Source organism: Myotis lucifugus, unplaced genomic scaffold (genome assembly GCF_000147115.1).
Source record: "Myotis lucifugus unplaced genomic scaffold, Myoluc2.0 scaffold_516, whole genome shotgun sequence".
NCBI lineage: Eukaryota > Metazoa > Chordata > Mammalia > Chiroptera > Vespertilionidae > Myotis > Myotis lucifugus.
In genome coordinates this window covers 78,754-98,885 of record NW_005871564.1, presented here as the reverse complement: position 1 = coordinate 98,885, position 20,132 = coordinate 78,754, and the positions used below count along the sequence as shown (strand labels likewise).

Sequence of the window (20,132 nt, the reverse complement as noted above, 5' to 3'; positions counted from 1 at the left end):
ATTTGTTAAAGCATAGATTTTTAAAGCAATGTAGAATGAAATAAAAACATTATTAGGAATAGAGGTCATGACTATGAATACAAAACTCAATTCTAAACTTGGAAGATAATTCTAAATTTGTATGTACCTAATAACAAAGCTTCAAAATATACAAAACAAAAACTTACAAAATTACAGGGAGAAAAAAATAAAAAAAATTTCAACACATCTTAGAATCTGAGTGATCAAATAGAAGGAAAAACAACAGTGAAATGAAGACAATTTGAAAAACACAATTAAGAAGTTTGGTCTAACAGACACCCAACAACTGGGAAATATTCAGACTTTCAAGCACTAAGAAAACATTTACAAAAACTGATCAAATATAGGTCATAAGGAAAATAACAAATTTTGCCATATCAACTTTATATGGACCCATCTCTGACCACTATCCAATTAAAGCAGATATCAATAATGAGAACAGAATTTAAAAATCTATAAGTTAGGAAATGAAACAAAAGTAGCACATATGTAAGTCAAAAAAGAATCATTATGAAAAATAGAAAACACTTAGAACTTAAAAAACAAAATATTTCTATAGGACTTAAGCATTATTCAAAAGAAAATCATCGTGTGAGCTACACAGAACCCCTCTTATCTCTGCTCAACGGCATAAACAGCAAAAATGTTGTAAATTATGTAATTACCATATAAAAGTTAATATACATGTATAATACATATAAAAAGTGATTTGTAGATTCAGAAATATAAATGAAAGTGCTCACTACTAGAGTATTAAAAAGGAGGCAAACCAACCATCTCTTTTAGAAGTTATACTGAATAGCTAAAGAGAGAAGTTGGTATCTTAAATGTTTAAAGGTCAAAAAGCCAATTATTTCATTTTGGTTTAAGAAGTCCCTTAGATCCTTATATAGTATATACAAACTCATATGGTAAAGTACTTATTATTCCTATGAGATGGACAAATACTATCAGAAATCCTTGTTGCACCAGTTGAGTAACCACAGTTAAGAATACATTCCTGCTCACACAGTCCTGATTTCTTGGTTATAGAGTCTATTCAATGGTGCATTGGCAATTAATAGCATTCCAAAAACTGCCTACGGTACAAAGGGAATTTTCATTTAAGGCTCCCCTTGCTTTTCATGTGTGGGATATTTTTGAAAGTATGCGTTTTTTTCCATCCACTGAAAGAGAATTAAGAAAATTCCAACATGCCTCTGTGTCAGCAAGAGCCCTTTTGAGTCCAGGTACCAGAGGATGATTGATGAACCTGTCAAGCCTACAGTAGCGGACAGAGAAAGTTGGCAGAAGTTCAGTGTTATTGAAAGAAATCTCAAATACTTATTTCATCTCCTCTATTAACTTTAATCACATTTTCAACATGCAGCCAAGAATGCAGCTTTGACAGTACGCCATAAATTTACACAAGCCAGCATTGTCACTTTCTGCTCTAGTAAGACTGAGATACATGAGAGAGTTGGATATGTTCTTTCAGTGCCTTTCTTTATTGAAGAGCAATAAAAAACATTTGAAAGATTTATCCATACCTTAAATTCATTTGCTATAAACCTCTTGAAATATTGCATTTGTTATTATTTTTTTAATATATTTTTATTGATTTTTTACAGAGAGGAAGGGAGAGGGATAGAGAGTTAGAAACATCGATGAGAGAGAAACATCGATCAGCTGCCTCCTGCACACTCCCTACTGGGGATGTGCCTGCAACCAAGGTACATGCCCTTGACCGGAATTGAACTTAGGACCTTTGAGTCCACAGGATGACGCTCTATCCACTGAGCCAAACCGGTTAGGGCTTAAAATATTGCATTTAATTTTGCTTTGTTTACGGCAAATAAAAAATAACTTAGTTCCTCAATTACACTGTCAAGTGCAGATTTTTAAAGCTCACAGTGATGACTGAGTTGGTACATGTTTCATCATAGTACACCTGCTTATGAGAACAGACGCTAAACACTAAAAAGGATTTACATTTAACATGGATTATTTGCCATATGGGCAATTACTTCTGGCATATTCAGAGCCAGAATAATTGTATGATTCCAGAGGAACTCCTTGTTGATTTTGCTGATTACTCATTACACAGTTGAAACATTTTAGAGATTATTTGTCTTACAAAGCTCACCCACAGCAAAAGAGACACAAAAATGAGGTAAATACTATGGGCAAGATTATGGTTCTTAGAAAGGCTAAAAGTCAAACTATATTTTTGGTAAGCTTTTCCTTCTAAGCATGTTTTAAAAGCTGAAAGTATGAAGTGCTGGAAGGCCACAAAACTTCATAAGTGTGTCTTGTCATCAGTGAAACACATGGCATTATGCTGCACTGCAGACTCTGTAACCTTTCAGCAGTTCAACGACCAACAGGGCCACCTTTGCTGCAGTAGAGAGTGTTTTACTCTCACCTCTCATAAAGGTGATCTCTGTTCCAAGGACCATTGTTTTTGTCTACATTACTGATGGAATAACACTCTACACGTTCTTCCAATAGCCAAGGAGGCTAAAGCAGGCAACTATTATATCTGCTTTCTAAGCCACAATAATAAGCTAATATTAACCCTGTATAAGAATGAAATTATTTTTCTAAGAGGTCTATACTTACAGTTCTCTGAGATAATCAATAACAAAGACGACCAATTCTGATTAACAAAAAGTAAATTTATCCAATTTTTCTTCCTACTCTTGCCCAAATAATTATACATAGGCACTTAAACAGGAAAGATATAGCACTCTTCTTCCACTAAACATTTAATTAGTACTCCAGTAGAAGTTTCTTTCTCCTGATATGAATGTCACTAAATATATTGCTAAGCTTGAAGCAGAGGCTAAATGGTTTGATGAGAATAGTTAGTTCTTTGGGGGAAGTCAATGCTTTCACACCGTTATGGTTCAAGTTCTCAAAAGGTTGAAAATTTTCCTAGGTCCTTCTTCATTTCAGCATATTGTTCTTTAAGCCTCTCCACAGCTTTTCTGTGCTCTTCATCCACTTCAGCCTGTTTGTTGTGTTGTTCTTTCATGAAATCTTCCCACTGGATTATATGCTGGTTTTCACTAGCTATTATATGGTCATTATAAATCTGAGAAAAGAAAATTTGAAAGTCATGTGACATTTTCCAGACAATTATTTTTCTATGCAGAAGAGACAAACATAACTTTAACTCTTGATATTTGGTTACTATAGCAATCACAGCTTGAAAATCACAATGATAAAACTGCATTATAGTTTTAATGTCCAACAAGAACATGACATATTAGAAAATTACTATGACTGAACATGGGTATCCACATTGTCGAAATTTCAAAAATGTCTAGTATTGTTAAATGACAAAATCAAATACAATTCAAGTAAATTTTCATACCTCTATTTCTCCTCAAATACCATTTAACTGCATATAACTTTTAAATCAAGCTTAAAGAATATATGCCAAAAATGATTATTATAAGAAATTAAAATGTATATCTTACACAAAATATTTCTTTAAATGCATTAAAAATAATTATGCATTGTTAGTCACTCAAGAAATCTCTTCTGGTTCAGTTCCATTCCTTAAAGCAAACAAACTCCAAAAGCATTGCTGTCAAATATTTGGAGATGCCCCTTAATATTTCTATATGAGAATAAAATTTTTGCTTTTGAGGACCACAACAAGAGATGAAACAATGTATAAGTAAAAAAGGCATAAATTTAGTATAATTTCAATTATTATCTTTGGTTTTTTTTTCAATTATTATTTTTGAATATGTACAACAATGAGCTAAAGAGAGCATGAAAAATAACTTTATATCTCTGCCTCAAATATTCTACATACAACTTTAGAAGTTAAGTTTTGAGACAAGCTAAGTCCTATTCAACAAACAAGCAAAATGTGATGATGCAAACCATAGAAACCTACAAAACACCTAAAGCCATTACTAATTCCAGCACACTAATGTAGACACCTGGTGTACTTATGTACTGGTAGCTCAGCTGCTGGAAGAGAGCTATAGGAAAAGATAAAACCAGGTTTTCATGCGGCCCATAAAGTCCTTGCTGCCTTACTTTCTCTCTTATCTGGGACATGATGAGAAGCAGGAGGAAGAGCTGGATAAGCCATCACGTTCTAAGTATTTATGAAATGCATATTTCTGTTAGCTGTTTTGTGTATCTTATCTACTTCTATAAACCTCTCTTACACGGTAACATTATTCTCATTTTACAGACGAAGAAATAAAGGCTTAAGGACACTAAATTTACTTCTCTATGGTCACTCAGCTATGAAGTTGCAGAGTCTCACTTAAGTCTTTCTAACATCTATGCCTTTTCTATCACAAACTGTAAATCAGATCTTTCCAGAGGAAGGTCTACATAGGTAGCTAAAAGTCTCTTTCACAAGACCAAATAAAAAAGGCTATTGCAAGAGCTTTTTCTGCCAATTCTACGTGAAGTTCCTCAGCACAGAGGCTTCTCAAGTAAAAAGAGGGTGAGGGTCTGAAGTTTGAGTTATAGTAAAACATTAGCCTAAAATATGTCCCATAGACTCTTGGAATTTAAATAGGTATTACAGTGGTGAGGAGGGAAGGTTAAGGAGGGTTTTACAGATCCAATAAAGTTGGGAAGCAGGTTAAGCAAAATCCAAAACATTACTTTTTAACTTTTTAGCCTCATGGATTGTAATTGTCCAAAATATACATAAAATAAATTATTTTCATATAACTTTTGCACTATTAAATGAGAAAGCCATTAGACTAAAAAGAAAAGACAAAGGCAAATAAACTTCCTTAAAACGGTATCTTGTTTTAGCTGTAAATTAATTTTTAATAAATACAGAGGACATTAACATCCAAGCTCAGATGTTATTTAAAAATTTATTATTTTATTTTTAATCAAAACACCATAATTGGCTCAGCTGACCCTGTGATTTGGACCTGGTTCCACTTCCCCTCAGGCAGCTCAACAGAGAAAGATGAAGATCTGGGAGGCAATAAACCTTGCTTCAAATTCTGGTTCACTTATTACCAGTTGTATGATGCTGAGCAAGTTAAAAAGTTTCTTTAACTTTAAAATGAGAAAAACAACACTTTATATTCATAAATAATATTTGTAAAAATCAGAAGTAATACATGTCAAGTTCCTAGCTCAGTGCCTGTGGTGCTTAATAAAAGGTCAATATTATTATTATGCAAAATCACAAGTCCCCTGGCCGGTGTGATTCAGTTGGTTGGATGTTGTCCTATGCACCAAAAGGTTGCTGGTTTGATTCCAGGTCAGGGCACATGCCTGGGTTGCAGGCTCAATCCCCAGTAGGGGGTGTGCAGGAGGTAGCCCAATAGACGTTCCACTCTCACATCGATGTTTTTCTTTCTCTCTCCCTCTCCTCCCCGCCCCACCCCGCCCCAAATAATCAATAAATTAAAATAAAATCACAAGCAAAGAATCTGGAAGGCATGTCACACTACTTTTTATCCTCTCCAATTTAAGTTTTTTGGTTCTTTAACTGTAGTCATTTAATTTTAGTAATACTTTCTTGTAATAATTCGAACAATAGAAGTAGCTCAAATAAGTTTCCTCTTTCATTCCCATATTCACTTCAATCCCCTTTGATGATTCCACTATATACTATTTTGCTATGTTGCCATAGTTATACTCAAACAGATTCACATTAAGTCTTATAGAAAGTGATAGTTCCCCTTCCCCCAACACATACACACCAAATCTTTTCCAAGTATTATCTTTTTTTCCTAGTATTATTAATAGTTTGATGGGTAGTCAAAAGATTTTTTCCTGTATTTATACAACCATATATTTTTTAACAACAAAATGAAGTCACATTACATATGACGGTTTGCAGCTTCCTTTTTTTTTCAGTAATGATATAATCGGTACTAGTGGCAGACCAACAGCAGGAGGGTGGGTGAGCTCTGCCCTGGGTGCAAGCAATCAGGGGGTGCAATGTCTGTACAGAATTTAAATCAATGACACAAAGAGCTGAAAGACCGTCTTTTATTACCACCAGGCACTGGCAATACTGAATAATGTCACTAATAAAATACTCCTAAACCAAAAGTCTTGCTTTGGTTAATCTCCAACATTTATAGGGAACTCATACAACTTAACAAAAGGAAGATAAACAATCCAATCAAAAAATGGGCAAAGGACCTAAATAGACACTTTTCAAAAGAGGACACTCAGAAAGCCAAGAGACATATGAAAACATGCTCAAAGTCACTAATCATCCGAGAGATGCAAATCAAAACAACAATGAGGTACCATCTCACACCTGTCAGAATGGCTAGCATCAACAAATCAACAAACGACAAGTGCTGGAGAGGATGTGGAGAAAAAGGAACACTCGTGCATTGCTGGTGGGAATGCAGACTGGTGCAGCCACTATGGAAGACAGTATGGAGTTTCCTCAAAAAGTTAAAAATGGAACTCCCATTTGACCCAGTGATCCCACTTCTAGGAATATATCCCAAGAAACCAGAAACACCAATCAGAAAGGATATATGCATCCCTATGTTCATAGCAGCACAATTTACCATAGCGAAGATCTGGAAACAGCCTAAGTGCCCATCAGCAGATGAATGGATTAGAAAATTGTGGTACATCTACACAATGGAATACTATGCTGCTGTAAAAAGGAAGGAATTCTTACCATTTGCAACAGCATGGATGGAACTGGAGAGTGAAATAAGCCAGTCAATGAAAGAAAAATACCACATGATCTCACTCATTTATGGATAATAAAGACCATTATAAAAATTGATATAGAGGTAGAGCAGCCTCGAACAGACTGTCAAACTACAGCCGGAAGGCTGGGGAGGGTTGGGGAGCAGGAGGGAGGGGTAAGAGATCAACCGAAGGACTTGTATGCATGCATATAAGCATAACCAATGGACATAAGACACTGGGGTGTAGGGGAGGCCGGGGGATTGTCAAGGGGGGAAAAAAAAGGAGACACATATAGTACTCTTTGTAATACTTTAAGCAATAAAAAAAAAAAATCTTGCTTTGGTCTAAGTCCTAAACAATTGCTGAGGTTGTTGAATTTTAACAATATATGTTACAAATTGACAGATTTTTATAGTTAATCTTCAATAAACGTTGTATTCTACACTGGAGTTAATTTTGAGGACTCCCACTTTAAATAGCCAGTCCTGAACAAAGTTGAAATCAGCTGTTCATTTCAAATGTAAATTCCCAGTAGCTAAGAATCATTTCAGTTTTCTCTGGATGTTCAGCTCCTCCAACCTCTGGATAATTAAATATTCTTGCATTTAACCAATGATGGCAGAGCAACTGCTGAAATAAAACCCGAATTAGTTTCAAATCTACATCACCATACCATTTTTTGTACTTAAATTTGTATGTTTTTATTTGTATTTACAACTTTCATAAATGCGGAAATATCGGGAGCCATTAGAACAGTTTTCAAAGAAACAAAGACAGCATTGCAATTTCTGAATTTATTGTAAAATGTGATTTTTATAAATCTCTTTTAGACTTCATTTGAAAAACTTTTTGAAATGTATAATAAAAGTATTTTCAATCAACTATGACTCAAGACAGATTGATAAATCTGATATACTATTTTAAGTTGAATATGCAAAGGTCAAATTTGATGAAGTCATTAATAAATTTGCATAAGTTAAGAATCAAAAGCAAACTATAATATTATTACCATTACTGTAACAGACCAATATGTAGGTAGATATGTTTTTCCTCCTTTTTTCAAAAACTATATTAATGTACTTAAAATGATTACTCTCTTACTTTTTCCTTTTGCTGTTTTAGCACATTTAAATTGTTTACTTTTTTAATGGTATAATTACGTGCATTAAGTTAAAAAATACTATCTGCATTTTTTTCTTATCATTATTCTTTAACATCAGGATTATTATTACAAATAATTTTGTCGGGGAGGGGTTTAAAGATGATCTATTCTAGTGTCAAGTATGATAGGTACACTGCTCCTATGGACCTCTTTCCAAGGTCACACAGTGAGAAAGGGGTAGAATCAATAGTAAAAATCTAGTTTTCTGCTCTTTTTTGCTATATAATGCTGTTCAAACAAAACATAGTGAGTCATGAGGATTGGCAAAAACGAATATGTATTTCACATTCCAATATATCAAAAATAATTAAGAGATTTTAAAAAACACAATGTGAATCACTTAAGATATATATATTTTTTAGTTAAAAATAAAAGTACAACTAACTTTGGTCTCATTTTTCTTTGTTTCTTCTAGCAAGTGATCATAAAAAATCATGTGGTATTAAAAATCAAAGTCACACAAGGAGCAGATGACTTTATTAGTGAATTCTACCAAACATTTCAAGAATTAACACAAATCCTTTTCAAACTATTCCAAAAAAATTAAAGAGGATGGAAGGTTTAACTCATTCTATGAGGCCAGCACTGTGCTAATACTAACTGATACAACATATACCTCAACAAAAAACTAGCAAACTAAATTCAACAGTATATCAAAAGGATCAGATGCTATAATCAAGTAGGATTTGTTCCTGGAATGCAAGGATGGTTCAACACATGAGAATCAACTGACAAAATACACTACAACAACAGAATGAAGAAAAAACACATAAACATCTCAATTGATACTGAAAACACATTTGACAAAATTCAACACCCTGACATGATAAAAACAACTTAAAAACCAGTAATAGTAGGAAACTATCTCAACATAATAAAGGCAATATGTGAAAAACTCACAGCTATCATATCTGATTGTGAAAAACGGAAAGCTTTCCCTCCAATATCAGGAACAAGACAAGTATTCTGCTTTTTCAACTTCTATTCAACATAGTATTTGAAGTTCTAACCAGAGCTATTAGGCAAGAAAATAAAAGGCATCCAAAATGGAAAGGAAGAAGTAAAATTATCTGTATTCACAAACAACATGATTTATATGTCAAAAATTGTAAGATTCCACAAAAAAACTGCTAGAAATACTAAACAAATTGAGCAAATCTACAGGATACAAAATCAACATGCAAAGTTAGTTGCATTTCTATACCCTAACAAAAAACAATCCAAAAAAAAAATTAAGAAAAGCATTCCATTTACAATAGCATTGAAAAAGAATAAAATACTTAGAATAAATTTAATCAAGGAGGCAAAAGACCTGTATGCTAAAAACTACAAAACATTGTTGAAAGAAATTAAAGACACAAATCAATGGAAAGGCATCTCGTGCTTATGGACTGGAAAATTTTATTTTGTTAAGATGTCAATACTATCCAAAGTGATCTACAGATTTGATAAAATCCTTATTAAAATCCCAATGATGTTTTTTTTTTTACAGAAACAGAAAAATCCATCCTAAAATGTATATGGAGTGACACCAAATAGTCAAAACAAAAACAATTCTTGAAAAAGAAGAGCAAAATTGATGTCTCATACTATGTTAACCATGTGTTCATGATGTTTTTACATCTGGGGCCTTGTTGACCCTGGAGAGACTGTTCCTTCCAGAGCTAACTTATTCCTAGAGATAGTAAACAACCACCCTGTGAGAATACCTTTTATATGCAAGCCAACCAATACAAAGCCCATACCCTAACTACCTTCTTTATTGGACTCACACATTCTGGGTCACTACCTACCTACCCTGGGCCAGGTACCAGACAACTATGCTCTTATGCCCCAGAACTTGGTAAAATTATTCGAACTAAACAATCCTATGCCTGATTACCCTGCTTCATACGTAACTTCCTTTGGAAACCACAATAAAAGCTCTTGCCTATGTTTTCCCCTCTTTCACTCTGCCTGACAAACCATAGTGCTTTCCTACATGGTCCTGTGTGCACAGCATGCCCCCTCCTTTTGAGAACTATGAGTAACAAATTATCTTTATTGGAGATGGCAATCATCTCCAATCTGTTGGCTTCACCAAATCTAAATAATAAAACCTACATTAAAAAACACATTTCCTAATTTCAAAACATACTGCAAAGCTACTGTAATCAGTGTGGGACTAGCATAAAGATAGACATTTAGACCAATGGAAAAGCCCTTTGTCCATTTTTTATCAAACTGTTTTATTGTTGTTGTTGTTATTGAACTATATAGTTTTTAAAAATATATTTTTAATATTAACCCATTACTAAATACATGATTTGCAAATATTTATCATATTCTGGGGAATTGCCTTTTCACTCTGTTCATAATGTCATTTAATGCACACACATTTTTAATTTTGGTGAAGTAAAAACAAAAATTTATTTTTACTTTTGTTGCCTGTGCTTTTGGTGTCACAGGCAAGGAATCATTGCCAAATCCAATGTCATGAGGTTTCCCTGTTTTCTTCTAAGAATTTTATAGTTTTAGGCCTTACATTTAGGTCTTTGTTCCATTTTGAAATAACTTTTGTATATGATACAAGGTAAGGGTCCAGTCTCTTTTTTTTTGCATGTGAATATACAGTTTTCCCAGCACTACTTGTTGAAAAGATTGTCCTTTCGCTATTGAATGGTCTTGGCATATAAAGATTTAATACAATTCTCATCAAAATCCCAATGGACATTTCTACAAAGAAGATATACAAATGTCCAAAAATCTTAAGAAAAGATGTTCAACATCACTAATCATTAGGGAAATGCAAACCAAAACCACAATGAGATAGCCATTAGAATGGCTACTATGAAAAAAAAACCCACCATAGAAATACCATATGATACAGTAAGTCCACTTCTGGGTATATATCCAAAAGAAAGAAAAGGAGGAATTTGAACAAATATCTGTTTACCCAAATTAATAGTAGTATTATTCACAATAGTCAAAAGGTAGAAGCAACCCAGTATTCATTGATAGATGAACAGATACACAAAATATAATCATCTTTAAAAAGGAATGAAATTCAGATACATGCTACAACACAGATGAACTATGAAGACACTATATAACAGAAGCCAATCACAAAAAGATAAATGCTATATGATTCCATTTAGAAAGAAACCTAGAGTAGTCAAATTTTGGAAACAGAAAGTGGAATGGCGGTAACCAGGGGTGAGGAGGGGAGAATGGGGCATTAGTGTTTAATGGGTACAGAGTCTCAGCTGGGAAAGATGAAAAAGTTCTGGAGATGGATGGTGGTGATGGCTGCAGAACAATGCGAATGTATTTTATGCTACTGAACTGCATACTTAAAAGTGCTTAAACCGGTAAATTTTATGTTAGGTATATTTTATCACAATAAAAAAATTCAAATCAGGTTTCAGAGGATTCTTTATAAATGAAACCAACTACATTCTTTTATAAAGTGGACACAACTGATTTTCTGAAGATACATTTGGAAAATGCCAAAAAAAAAATTGAAGAGAAAGTTTGTTAATGAGCTACAACTGTATACTAGGAGTAATTAGCTTTAATGGTTTTGTCTCTTTCTATAACAAAATGAAAAATAGTAATAATAAACTGTCTTACATATATCCCATTAGACATAAATTTAAAGAGAAGCCAATCTTGAAGCCAAACCATTCTAGGACCAGGTCTAGAAATGAACTCTGGGACACATAATACATTTCTGCATGCTTTAGTCTAAGTCAGTGGTTCTCAAATGGGAATGGATTTTGATGCTTCTGTCTCCCAGATTTTTGGTTGTCATAGCATAGGTTAGGGGGAGGTGCTCCTGGCATATAAGGGGTAGAGGCCAAAGATGCTGCAAACATCCTACAAAGCACAGGCCAGCCCCTCTCCACCCCCCAAAGAATTATCTGGTCCAAAATGTCAATAGTGCAGAGGTTGAGAAACCCTGGTCTCAGAGAAAACTCAGTCTAAAAGGCCCTATGGAACTTCTGTCAGTAATACACATGCCATTAATTGTACATATGCCCGACACAAACAAATGAAAAAGTATTTACTTTGATAAGAAGTGTCAGAATAACAACTGTCAGTAATGATTTTAAATAGAATATTACCTATTGATCTATTAACTCTGCATTTTCACACTCTATCAAGAACAATGTATAATCTATGCTATCTCACTGATCTCATAAAAATCAGACTGGGATATAACTAAATCTAATAAATATTTGTGGACAAGATGAATCAAAGGATTCATGTTTACTTCATTACTATCTCTAGTTTGGTTGAATGTGGCTTCAAAAGCTGATACTTGTGTATGGAAACCAAGTTTAAACTATTCACACATATTAACAAGCTCATTTCCCTTGATGGCATATTTTTAAGAGCCAGTGAATTTTATAAGCTACGTGTATTTTCTTTTATTTTTATGCTACTTGTATTTTCATTGCACTACTCCTATTGCTAGCATCAAAAATACAACTTTGTATTAGTGAGTCGTTTTCAAGACATTTATTGTTCTTATGAATGTACTTTTTGATATCAATTGTGGGAAATGTGATTTGGATGAATGACGTTTATCATAATTTACTTCCCACAGAATTCCACAAATTGTCTTGACATAAAAGAATTAATGATTAATGGCAAGAGTCTATTTTATTCCATTACTACTCCCATCTTTCTTTGTTCTGAGAGCCATTCAAATACACAAAATGTAGCCAACAGTATAACTAAGGACAACAATTAACATTAGATTGCAAAATGCAGCTAGACGTCAATTTTGCTTTGTACATATTTGCTAGATGAGAAATTAAACTTTACCTCTATGTCTTTTATATATTTGTAGTGTGAAACCTCTGCCACGTCAAAGTTTTGGCAAAAGCCAGATGACAGAAAAAAAAAATTCTTAAAGATACGTATTTCAAATCTATTGCTAACTACATAAACTGAAAAAGAAATAAAGACTAAAGGTTCATTGCCTTGGAAGAGTATAAAAGCAGCGATTCTCAACCTGTGGGTTGAGATCCCTTTGGGGGGTCTAACGACCCTTTCACAGGGGTCGCCTAAGACCATCGGAAAACACATATATAATTACATATTGTTTTTGTGATTAATCACTATGCTTTAATTATGTTCAATTTGTAACAATGAAAATACAACCTGCATATCAGATATTTACATTACGATTCATAACAGTAGCAAAATTACAGTTATGAAGTAGCAACGAAAATAATTTTATGGTTGGGGGTCACCACAACATGAGGAACTGTATTAAAGGGTCACGGCATTAGGAAGGTTGAGAACCACTGGTATAAAGAATTTTTATTCTTCTAGGAAAAGCACATCTTTGTGTGACTTATAGCTGGTTAATTTTATTACGTTATTTTGAGAAAAGAAAATACTCAGGGTGGCTGATTATGCAAGTAGGTTTCACAGACTCCATATCAGTTCTTAGTGAAACGCAACATTTCAGTACATTCTAAAATAGTAACTTTAATGCGTACTCTATAGATAGTTCAGTAACGTTCTCTAACGTAATACCTATAGAAACATATTTAAGACTAAAATATTCTAAGGGCTTTCTTATTTCTTGAGGCAACCTTAAGAAAAACAACCAGGGACAGCATCTTTTAATTCAGAAAATCATGAATGGGCAGGATTTTCAAGGGCTTTGCCAACTCTAATAAACCACAACAGGGCTCTTATGCACAAAGTGACTGCCTGCACCTTAAACAAATGATTGAACTGGCAGGGAAGATGTGCCACCTTACATATGAAAAGTGATATACAATTTGCAAAACCATTTCACATAAACCACGTAATATAATCTATCAGGTAAGTAAAATATTAATCCATAAGGTTAAGTAAAATAGGTATTTATTTTGCAGATAAAGAGCTTGAAGCTCAAGGCATTGTCCAAGAACATACAGCTAGCTAATAAAGAAAACAGCTAGAAATAGAAGACACTGTACTTTTTTTTTTTTTTTTTTTTACCAAATCTGGTGATTTTCTTACTTACATATAATTAATACACCAAATGTGAAAAAAGTTCAAAGTGCCAAGAAGAACCATTCCAATTCCAATTTAATTTTAGGTTAGTTCTGCTCAAGGAGGAAAAGAATTGCCATTTTATCAGAATCATAACTACTCTGACGATGTCTTCGAAAGACCAATAATGTGTGAGAGCATATTCACATAAATCTGCTTAAATCACGCAGCAACATGTTCAACATGCATAGGGCACCCTTAATTTTCATTGTGAAAGCCAAGAGAATTGCACATGTTACAGCCAGGAATAGCCAGTGTTCTTACAGAAAAAGTCTTTTTGCTTCTCAAACACAGAAATGCTCCTGGTGCCTTCACTAACAATTTGTTTAATATAGCAATCAAGGTTCTCCACAATCATCCTCAGATATAACCCGTTAGATCAGGGTGGGGAATGTCCGGCCCGCAGGCCATATGAAACCTGCAAAATCATTTCGTCTGGCCCTGCCAAGGCATTAGGTTTGAGTTAATTAAACGTTCGACCAAATATAATAGGCTAATTTTTAAAAAATATATTTGTATTAATTTCAGAGAGAAAGGGTGAGGGAGAGAAACGTCAATGATGAGAGAGAATCATTGATCTGCTGCCTCCAGCACACCCTCCACTGGGGATCGAGCCTGCAAACTGGTTATGTGCCCTTGACAGGAATTGAACTGGGGACCTTTCAGTCTGCAGGCCAACGCGCTATCCACTGAGCAAAACCGGCTAGGGCAAGCAGGCTAATTTTTAAGTTGATAACTTTGTATGGCCTGCAAATGATGTTATAAATACCCAAATGGCACTTGGCAGAAAAAAAGTTCCCCACCATGCTTTAGATAGTCCACATCCCAGCTCTATGGACTACTGAATTCTAACATCTTTTGTCTTTTCTCACATGATATTCGTCACCCTCTCATATTTTTCTTCCCATATCCTGTCAATTGAAGTCCAACTCATTGAGCAAGGTTGGAACGAATGCTAGCATCCTCCTAATAAATTACTTTTTTGCCAGATCCTACAAAGTTCCTTGTGACTGGACCACAGCTTTAACAGCTTTTACTTTATCCTTCATTATATTAGTACTAGAGGCTCGATGCACAAAATGCATGCAAGAGTAGGCCTTCCTTCCCCGGCTGCTGGCACTGGCTTTCCTCTGGCACTAGGGACCCGGGCTTTTTCTCCGGCCACCGGCAGGCACCCAGGACCCGGGCTCCCCTCGCAGCCCTGGCTTCATCTGGAAGGTTGTCCAGTCTAATTAGCATATTATGCTTTTATTATTATAGACTAGTGGTTTGGGACCCCTAGACTTTTATCTCCTGAGTATACAAACTGCTTCAAACTTAACAAACTAAAATTTTTCTCCTAGCAAAGTAGAGGATTAAAAAAAAAAATCTGTCCAGCCAGGAAAAGCCCATTGAAGCCCCCGTTCCTGCCTCTACAGTGCTCTCTAGACACAGTGCAAACACTCCACCCAACCCAGACTTTCCTGCCTATGGCTTTGCCTTGTCCTTTTATCAAGGTGCTCCGCAATGGCCTGTTTCCTGACCTGGCCTGCTAGAAACAATCCTACTCTTCTTGGGCAGCCTTGCCCCCTGGCTTGACTGTCAAGTTCTTTCAGTAGGCTTGATTCATCAAACTGTTCAATATTTAAACTTTATATCAATATTTAAAGTTGAGCAGAGGGTGAAGAAATTCAAACTGGGGCAAGGTTCATTCCATTATATTTTTACACAATGCCAAATCTGAACCACAACACCTTCCAGAGAAATGGAGATAGTAACACTCGTTGATACACGCACATGCAAAAAGGTGTGTATTTCAGAATGACTTAGCATTTTCAACATTTCTTAATAAGTGTATCTTTATTGGTTTAAAGCAATATATAAGCTATATAAATAATTCATGAAAATTATATGTGAAAACACCAAATTATAACAGGACCTTAAATCCTTAAGCTATTTTTCCACATCTGAATTTAGTTAAGATATAATTAAAATAAGCAAAGCACTACCCGGCAAGTGATTCACATGCACTTATGACTATTCACTAAATAACCCATCCACAGGCATGAAGGCTTCCTTTTCTAGAAGAAATATACATACTATACTCAACGCTTCAGGTGCAAAGGAAGATTTATATTTCCAATCTGGTGAGTATTTTTTGTTCCATGTAAAAGTCCTATTCTCTCTCCTCCATAAGACAAATACCACTTTCAAGGAAAAGATGGAAATGTTGAAAAGGTGGGAAAAAAAGGTCAAGGTCTGTAATTTAAACTATAAAAATATGGATGGTGCAATCATGTGCCCATACCTCTTCAAAACATCATGAATGAATTAGCCATTTTAAAATCTTTTAAAATCATTGCATAAAAAACCAAATTCAGATAACTTCTTTTTATCAAAAGCTAATATGATTATAATAAAAGCCCTGAAGTTAGAGGCTCCAATACCCAAATGATCTACTTTTACCTTTTTTCGTTCCTGCTCCCTCTGTTGGAGTCTACAGACTGAGTCAGTAGCTGCTTGCACTGAAATAAAACAGAGAATGGGTTTTCAATTAGCAGCCCTTGATCAATGAAAGAATGACCTGGGAAAACAAATATGTAGATTGTTTTAGATCTCAAAAAACTATGCAAAACAACAACAACAAAAAAACCACGATACTATTTTGGTTGTGGTGGGGTAGCAAAAAAAGAAGTTCTACCAATATATTCAGTATGTCATAATCAGAACTACCATCATTCTTGAGCTTTGAGTTGCAAGCCAAAGGCATTTAAGTACTAATTCCAATGACAAATTGTCAACAATAACCTTAGAATTCTCTAAAAAGATATAAACTTAGCATTACATTTTGACTGTGCCTTTACAGTGTCTTTCCCATTCACTAGGCCCCTCTCCCTTTGTCTCTTGCACACTACTGCTCTCTTGCAGACATTACTGGAATGCTTCAGCAACTTTCTACTATTCTTCTTGCCTCTGCTCTCGTCTTCAAATTCATCCTGGCTGCCACTGCCAGATTCAAACTTCTCCAGATTGTTTTCATTGAGTTGTTTTCCTTTCTAATGGACCAAAACTGTTAATAATAATTACTATGGTTATTTATTAGTACTATGGTGCCAAGACCTGTACTTTCCATGTATTATTCCTTTTAATCCCACTTTTCTATTTAGAAGAGGATCACTGTCACACTTTACAGAGTATTGGCATTTGTAAAAAACAGGGGTAAAGAGGTAGATGCCACTCAAGGAGGTAATATGACTAACTAGTGACCCAGCACGTGAAATCGTGTGAGACCCGGGACCCCCCCGAGTCCCAGCGTGGGGTGGGACCCAGAGTCAAGTCCCCACCCACCTGCGCACACCTTGCTGCACACGCAGCCCCGCCCACCTGTGCGCAGCGAGGCCTCCTGGTGACTGGTCTTTGGTTGTTACAGCTTTATGACCACTGGGTTTTTATTATATAGATAAATACAAAAAGTAGGATTAAAATCAGATCTCTGACTCTAAAGACTTGACTCTTATCCTCAACACTCCATTCCTCTTATAATTTCATCGATGAAGCTGGTTTTAATCCATCAGTTATTTAAACCTTTTCATTTACTGGATCCATTGTATTTACAAAGATAAATGTCATCACTTACTTCACTGTTTAGTTTGCAGGCTAAGAGTCAGACTTTGTTAAATCTAGAGCTGAGCACTTATTAATTGTCTCACTGATCTTTGGCATGTTTGTTTACTTATTCTTTCATTCATTTGCCAAATATTTATTGTCAGGTGCTGTTATTGCTACTGTTGCTAATTTTGTAGCATCTTAGTTCTCCATTTGTAAAACAACAAAGAGGACTTCAGAATTGATACAAGAATTAAATAAGATAGCACATATTTAAATACTAATAAAAGTCACTTAGCGTAGTTCTTCACACATAGTAAGCAGAGTAATAGACCAGTACATAATATTCTATTTAAAATACTTCTGACTGCTGTTATTTACTTCTTACCCAAGTAAATACATTTTCATTTGTCTCTATAAGGCATGTGTAGAAGTAATGGCATGTGTAATACTGACAGATGTAAGCAGTCAAGAAATGCTACTGTTCTATTATTAGAACTATTATTCTATTTACTATACTATCCCTACTGAAAGTGCTTTCCTTATTCCTTTCCTATAATTAAAATGTTTTACTTGTTTCAAAAGCTCAGTTCAAGGTTTACTGCCTTCATAAAATCCCCCGGATTAATCCTTTCCCTATAAGAATTTCCCCTTATTTGGTATGTAACACCCTACCACTTTAGCTTGCATTTGCTTAAAGAGAGGTTTACCTAGCTGTTTTACAATTATGCCTTCCTATCTCACCTCAATCTGGCCCCAACTAGGTCACAAGTTCCACAACAGGGCAGGGACTGTGATTCTCTTTCAGAAGAATTTTAGGACCCACCCTGTGAAAATATGGTTAAGAGGAGGATTCTGCTTTTAAAAGTCAGGTTTTCATCAGTAACCATTCGCTTTATAGTTATATCAAAGATAGTATTTTAGTACTGAAAATTAGGTTCCCTATCATTCATTGTTTGTTCTAACAGAAAAGATGAAAACAAACCAAAATAGGTGCTGATTAGATCTGCCTTCTTTCTGTGCTATACTAGTATTAATATTACATCATCTTTCCTGAGCAGTGGTTTTTATAATTTCCTGGTTTTTTATTTTTTTGGAGGGGGGGTGATGGAAGGAAGGCTATAAACATAACTTAAAAATATCCATTTTGTGGTCTTTGTTTCATTATTTTCAGGTCTTTCTTGGTTTAATTTGACAAGAGTTATAGGACTATGACATTTATTTTGTCATTTATTATATCCTTTAAAATTTAATTAGAACAGATCTGACAAAGTCATACTTTTGTTCCTTACCAGGATTGTCTTGGTGCTTAGACAAAATATATATTTCTAGAAAATTCCTTTGAAGTAATTTACTTTTTAATTCTTTAGCCACACAATAAAAAAGGTTTACTTTCTGAGTATAATAAAATCTGCTTTTCTAAAGTCTAGGAAAGTCACCTGACTACAGCAAACATTCCCTTTCTTCACAATTAGAGACTCAAAGAGGAAAAGGTCCATTTATCCAAACCTTCCTATCACTTCCACAGGACTTACTGGTCAATAGGAAGCAGTTGCCCCTGTTGTCTCAGTGTTTTAGGAAACTATACTGACTTTAAAAAGTCAAGAATTGATCAAATTATTTTCTCTCAACTGAAAGATTATTCAAGGAAATTAGTATAACATACAGTAATTGTGCTGCATATAGTAGTTAATGTCCCAACTGTCTTCACATAAAAGAAACAAATTCATCCTGTCATTGTAGGTATGTGTAAACCTCAAATACATACATAAGAAAATAGTTTTGGTTTGGTATTAGGAGCAGATGTTGGCTGAATTCTCATTCATTCATTTATTTCAATAAACAAATAATTAGTGGCTACAATGTGCCAGCCACTGCTATTCTAGGTGCCAGGGATACTGCAGAAAACAGAGTCCCTGAGCTCATGAAACTTATTTTAGTTGGGGAGACAGAGCATATAGATAAATAGTTAGCATATCAGGAAATGATGGAGAAAAACAAAGCAAGGTAGGGAGGCCAGAGAATGCCAAAGTGAGGGGAGATGAATGTTAGAGTGGCTGAGTTAGGTCTCACTGTTGACATCTGAGCAGAGACAAATGGGAAATGAGAATGTACAGAAATCTGAGAAAAGAGTATTCCAGAGGGAGTAGCAAGTGCAAAGGCCCTGAGGTGGGAGTGTGCTTGGCACATTAGAGGAAGAATAAGGTAGCCAGAGTAGCTAGAACAAAGCAAGCGGCGGGGGTTGGGGGGGGGGGGCGTTGAAAATAAGAGTCACTGAGCCAGAAGAATTTGTTAATAAAATATACATGAGGGGAGAAAGAATGAATGAAAAAGGGGAAGAGAAAAGAATAGAGGGAGGGAGGGAAGGAGTGGAGATGGAGAGGAAAAAAGGAAGAGAAGAGAAAGGGAGGAGAAGGGAGGGAAAGGGAAGAGAGAAGGGATGAATAAAGGAGGGAAGAAGGGAGGTGAAGAAGATGAAGTGGGGGAAAGAGAGCACTCCAGAGAAAGAGATGAAGAAGGGAGAGAAAGATAGGAGTTCAGATTTTTCAGCCTGAGCATCTAGGGAATGGTAATGTCATTCATGAAATGGTATAAAATGAGGTAAAAGCAGAACTGAGGAAAGAATTCAAGTCTGGTTCTGGATATGTTATACTGAGATGCTTATTAGACATCT

At 35.0% G+C, this 20,132-nt stretch overlaps 1 protein-coding gene across 2 annotated transcripts in view; it reads right to left on the bottom strand.

The window, feature by feature from the left end:
- Positions 1-1,347: 1,347 nt before the first annotated feature.
- Positions 1,348-20,132, bottom strand: part of BLOC1S5 (biogenesis of lysosomal organelles complex 1 subunit 5) — a 46,531-nt gene continuing 27,746 nt past the window's right edge. The window contains exons 4-5 of one of the 2 annotated variants that reach the window (XM_006103869.3): positions 16,319-16,377; positions 1,348-3,097 (exon numbers count right to left, since the gene is read on the bottom strand). In XM_006103869.3, the coding sequence (XP_006103931.1) occupies positions 2,918-3,097; positions 16,319-16,377 (239 nt within the window). In that variant the 3' untranslated portion in view covers positions 1,348-2,917. The remainder of the gene's footprint in view (positions 3,098-16,318; positions 16,378-20,132) is intronic. The other variant, XM_006103870.3, reaches the window with a different exon arrangement.